This window comes from Triturus cristatus, chromosome 4_1 (genome assembly GCF_964204655.1).
Source record: "Triturus cristatus chromosome 4_1, aTriCri1.1, whole genome shotgun sequence".
Classification (NCBI taxonomy): Eukaryota; Metazoa; Chordata; class Amphibia; order Caudata; family Salamandridae; genus Triturus; species Triturus cristatus.
Window position 1 is genome coordinate 973,862,174 of NC_140585.1, and position 6,000 is coordinate 973,868,173.

Below are 6,000 nucleotides of genomic sequence, written 5' to 3' on the forward strand. Positions count from 1 at the left end.
CCAATATACTGATTTTAAGTTGACAGCAAAAACTACTTTTGGCAAAGTTTCGAAAATATTGATTTTTGCTACGAAATTGGTTTTTGCAAAAAATAACTATTTGTAATTATTCTCCTGTTTGCTATAAATGGATTCACTTGAAACCAAATAATGGTAGAAGCTTAGCTGAAAACCTATTCTAGGCCAAGATTTTGTACGCTCTTAATCATTTGAGATCTCATAAGCAGATATCCTACATAGTTAAATAGATCTGGGGGAGATTTTTTAATATTTGTGGATAGGAGTTTAGGTCTTCGGGTAAAAGACCCTTTTCATTTTGACCCAGAGTATTTTTGCATTTTGCTGATATACGTATTACAGTATTTTTCATCTAGGGTGGGGCTTCTGAACAGCCTTTTTGAGCTCTAATATTCCTTTTTTTATGTCTTAGTTTGAAAGTGTCTTGCTTCTTACTGCTTTGTTGAAAATGTAAAAGTATGCCTAAATGCCAAAACCATTCTTGTGACAGTTCACGGAAAAGTGCATCTTTAGTATAGGTTCCCATTGTTATTTGGATTTGGCGTTGTTTTGATCTGTACGCACAATCCTAATCAGTGAATGAAAATTGTTTATGCAGTTCCAGTTTGAGGCAAGGTTGCAACCTATCATTTCTATTTAGCATATAATGCCTGTGTTGTAAACCCGTACCTAATGCTTTTGTGAGCTTTAAGACATATACTTGCATAGCTAATTTTTAGGAAACATGCAGTTCAAGGATGTAAATTTGTTATTCACACATTGTTTTCTTTTATATTAGAAACATCATAGCTCTCCGCAATCGGGTGGTCGTCAGTGCAGCATCTACAGACAGCAACTTCCTGCAGCAGAGGGACTATTGTATTATTTTCTTCCTCATTATTCTGCAGATTTTCATCAACTTCTTGTTTAAGTAGAAAGTTTATCGAAAAAGATGGACAAAATTGGATTATGTGACCGGATCACTGGACCACTTTTAAGTTGGATTGGATATCCCATATGATGCAATATATCGCAAAACAACCTGCTGCAGTTGGATGCTCTTGCCTCAAAAGATATATTTTATGCTTACTCTGTTCAAGACTTGTTGGATACATCTGTTTAAGATGGGAAATTAAGAGCCCTTGATTCTGCGCCTATACATGTTATTTTAAAATGCCGATAAAACGTTCCTTTTTTTTTTAACACAAATACATTTAATGTATCTCTGCAGAAGCATACATGTATACTATGTACATATAACATACCCTGTTGTAGATGCCGCCAGAAAAGGCTGCAGCTGCAAAGAATGCAGAACCTGACCAAATGTTAAGTAACCGAGAGCTTTGTAAAGCAGCAAAGGTTTGCACAGATCTAGAGTAAGGAATGAAGATCCTGATTCATGCCAGAAGGGACATGTACAAATCATTCTATGACAACCGCTTGTATTTTAAGCAAGTTGTATGGTGGTAGAGGAGCAGTATCCACAAACACAGCAATTGGTTTCTCAGGGTATTTGAATAACTTGTGGATAAAAAATGAATTGGTCACGATGTAGAATAGCAGAAATTCAGCTGTTTACTCATGAATTCTGGGTGGATCTGTCATTTTGTGCCATAGAGGGCTGCAGACCATTTTAGATGTTCATCACCATCCATCAGACGTTTAGAGGAGTATAAAAATAGTACTGAGACTGCATAGGGACTAGAAGTGCTTTTATTCTGACTCTGTGTCCTGCATGGCTTGACCCTTCCAGAGGTAGATGGAGAGTAGGCTGGCCCACCTCACCCTGCAGTATTGGTAAAATCCATAGACTAGGGTATGAGAGCTTCACAGAAGCGAATATTATGCAGTGTGACATTTGCTTTGTATCTCCTTTATAATGTTGAATGAAGCAAAAAATTTGAAGAAGAGCGCATTGAAAAAGAAATCAACAAGATGGTGAAACAGTACAGACAACAGTGGCGGCCATATTAATTCTTGGACACCGTTTGAAAATAATGAAGGTTGTCTGGTACGTGAGATGGGAAGTCTTTGGAGCCTCAGTACATTATCTGTGTTGTCATGGATCCAGTTAAAGCCCAGATAACCTTAAATTCAGGATGACTTCATAACAAGAAGATGGGACAGTGGTTATATCATTGATACCTTGAGCAATTGCGCGGACAACTCTTATTGTTATTGTGATGTACCTTTTGTGGAAATAAGCCCATACTGCATGGTAAGTTTTCATAGAATACAAAATTGTGCAGTGATTTACAGTCACTTAGCAACATAAATCTCTAAAAAAACATAAACATACGAGAAATATACAATTTCGGCCCAGTCATATTGCCCAACAACGTGATCCATTTGTGAAATTTGGGCATATCTTGAAACTATGGGTGGCCACCTTGATGTGGACAAGAAAAGGAGACAGTAAGTTTCCATGAAATGCAAGAATGGCCTGCTTTGGAGAGCCGCAGATCAAATGGATCCCAGCCACATGCTTCTCTCACATGCACTTAAGAAAATTCAGTCACATAAATGATGTCTAATTATGAATGTGCACTAGGCAGGAACACAGTCGAGGGTTCCTAAGTCTCGCATGCTCCTGTCGATCATATTTAGCTCTTTGACTGTTACAAATCCGTGTACATCTTTTTCATAACTTTAGACACTGGTCATGTAAGCTGCCTTTGCTCCTATGGAACTTTTGTGGAGAAACTGAATATGATTTGTATCTTGTCTTAACCTCGTTTTCCACTTTCGAGTTTGGTATGTATCTCCAGCTTCAAAACCTTTTTTCAGACTCCTCACCATCAAGGTCCTCTTTTTGTGTTATTCGTTCTTCTGCTCTTTTTTGCTTACTTTTGCCTGCTCTTATGTATCCTACTCAAGAATTGGTAAATTTTGAAATTGCAAATTGAAATGAGATAATTGTGCCAAGTGTGTCTGGGTCTTTTCTCTGGGGAATATTTCACAAACGTGGCTTGCTTAAAGTCTATAAGCAAAGAATAGCAGTGGATTACCATCTCATCTGAAAAGGTCTGTTTGTTCAGCAGACTACTATCGAAGTCCTTGATCGTTAAATAGCCAAAGTAGAATGTCACAAGGAACAAAAGTCATATGGTGACTGCGCCTGGGCTAAATTCTAGATTCCAGACATGGTTTCCGCAGCCTTTTTATTTAGGAAAATTTGGGTGACACAAATCCGTCTCATTGACGGAGCAATCTTAGCCTATTCTGCCAGTTCGGTTTAAATTATCCCATCAGCTTAGGTGAAGGAGTAGAGAGCATCTCCTATTTTACTCTTTTCACTGGAGGTTAGAGTTGATTGAAATAATTAATAAAGATTTCTGTATCTTATTCTTAATGTTCAGTACTTTGAAGAACGCCAGGCCCTGCCTCAATGAAAACAGGTCATGTTTCCCTTGGAGCAAAGGGAGTATAATGTCACTGCGATATGGTCACTGCACAGAAGAGAAGCTAGAAACGGGCTGCTCGTATGCTTCTACATTTCCAAATTTGTTTGTGTTTTTAATTTGGATATTTTCAATATTGGCACTGCTACACTTTACCTTTTGTGTGACTTTGAACCACCCTTGTGCACTAAACAATGGATTTATAATAGATAAACATGTGATGCACACCTCTGTCATTCAGCTGTACACTTGGCATGAAAACTACGAGTTGAAGATCTAGTAGTTTGGAAATGGCACCACAATATCATTATAATATTTTACCACATAATGGCCCATTTTTATTCCTTTATTTTATTTAAGATGTGTGTCTTAAATCTCAAGTTTCCCAGAGCTTTGTATAGCTGGTGAGATTTTTGGGACATTTATTGTTTCTCCTCATCGTCATGCTACTAAAACATTTGAGGGCGTTGAGGAACTCTGCTCCACATAATAGTTCTTTTTTTCGTATATTTACATCTTGTGGTGTCCCTGGGAAACTGTTATTACATCTTAATTCTCGATATACATCATGTTTTACACAAAGACGCAAGATTGTGAGTAAATATGAGATATACTTCTGTTCATAGTACTCCTTGACATGAGTATAAGCCTATTGTGTCATCACTCTGTAAATTGTAGTCCTTACTCTCGCTGAGTAATGAAACTCAATACTTATTTTTATTTATAAACAAAAACATATTCTTGTTATATAGTTGCAGCAGATTTTGTACATTCTATCTGTCTGCTGTATGAATCAACTATATGTATGATGAGCAACATGCTTGTAATGGTTTGCTTTAATACAGTGCACCACTGGACTATACTTCAAACTAATATCACCCGCAAACTACATAATAGAGCAACAAGTGCTTCAACATCTATGCTAAAATTCTCACACATTGGATCAATGTTATATCTGTAACATCTACAGTTCAATTAAAAGCAGTTTCGTTGGTTAGGAAGTGAATGGGCAAGTCTATCAATCGTGCTTTATCGATCTAATGTAATCCCATTTCTGATAAAATTAGCTTTGAAATGGGCTACTGACATATACCAAGGAGGGTATTGTTTTCATACACCTCTGTGTTAGATATGAATTTGATGAGCAGGCTACTTGACTAGAAGTGGCTTTTAACTTTTTTTACTGAACTGTAATGCACCCTGGCTATCGAAGTGAGTCTACTAATGTATTTTTAGCAAAAATAAAATGTACAGATTGATTCATGTTGGCAAAAGATACACTAATGCTGGGTTCCTGTTCCAGGCACTTCTCAGGCTCTTTGTTACACAGTGAGTTGCCCTCCAAATCTCAATAGTTACAATTTTAGTGTTTGAGATCACAGCTAATACAATCCTTCTTGGCTGAAGAATGGGTCTGTCACAGTGGGATCACTGCTTAATATTGGGCAAGAGCTTTGACCATGACAGGAGAGTTTCAGCTTAGCTGGAAACTGCTGCATTAGAAAGAACACTCACCACAGGAAAATGTGTGCACGTTCTTAGCTCTGAATTTTAAGGGTCTCCATCTAAACATTCACATTGTGCACCCTGAGGCTGAACTACCACTCAAATGCTGAAAACAAGGACTTTGAGGTGTTTAATTTGCAAGTTTTTCAATACAAATATGCTGGCTTGTCAATTGCTGGTGACCGCAGTTCCCATGTGAAAAAGGCAAAGAAACCAGCTACTCGAAGTAGTCTAATTTTGCTAGAGTAGTTATGTCATCAAATGCATATTTACAAAATACTTCTAATTCTAGATTATTCCCCTTTTTAGACCAGGTGCAAGTTTGCCAATCTGTGACATATATTCTAGTTTGGGTGCGTTCTGATCATGTGCAACCGCAAAGCCGATATACCAATACAATAATGTTTGCACTGCATTGCTTTGGTAAATCTCAGAGTGCGTTTGTTCAAGATGATTGCTCCTTTCTTAAATCACCTACTTTGTAAATGGAAAGAGGCACATTCAGATCTAAGCCATATATTTGAGAGCTAAGAATCAATTGCATGAAGGTATCAGTGACTCAAAGGAGCCAGCAAGTCTTGCCATGACTGTCTTCTGTTACTTGTATACTAAAAAGCACACATTTGAAACATAATACAGATTATATTTTCTTTTACCTGTGTAAATACGTCGTATGTTATCAGAAAAAATAAACTTATTTCATTTGCTTTTTTTAGCAAAAGTCAGTTGAAGGCCTGGTTTGTGTTGCTTTTCTCAAATCATGACCATCTTTCACAATAGTAATCCGTTTGATCATGTGCGCTTATTTTTTCTGCACGTCCTTATAAAAATGCATTTGTACAGATCACATCTGTTGGGCAGGCGGAAGCTTCCTCCTAGTTTTTACGGGTAGATACGAATAGCTATCTTCTTTGGAAACTTTTCTTATATGCAGTAATTGACCCATGCTGATTAGTTTTTCAAAAGTTACCATGCGTGTGGATTGCTCTTTGCACTCCAAGCCTTTAATTTGCCACTAGTAAAGCATGTACAATTGGTACAAATTACTGAGGGGGAAAAGGTATGTTTGTCATGTGTATAGAAGGAATAGTTAAAG

At 37.3% G+C, this 6,000-nt stretch overlaps 1 protein-coding gene across 5 annotated transcripts in view; it reads left to right on the forward strand.

The window, feature by feature from the left end:
* The window catches only part of OSBPL8 (oxysterol binding protein like 8), a 939,874-nt gene extending 934,239 nt beyond the window's left edge, over positions 1 to 5,635 (forward strand). For all 5 annotated transcript variants that reach the window (XM_085653858.1, XM_085653857.1, XM_085653859.1 and 2 more), the window contains one exon: positions 797 to 5,635. In XM_085653858.1, the coding sequence (XP_085509984.1) occupies positions 797 to 932 (136 nt within the window). In that variant the 3' untranslated portion in view covers positions 933 to 5,635. The remainder of the gene's footprint in view (positions 1 to 796) is intronic.
* The last annotated feature ends 365 nt before the right edge of the window (positions 5,636 to 6,000 follow it).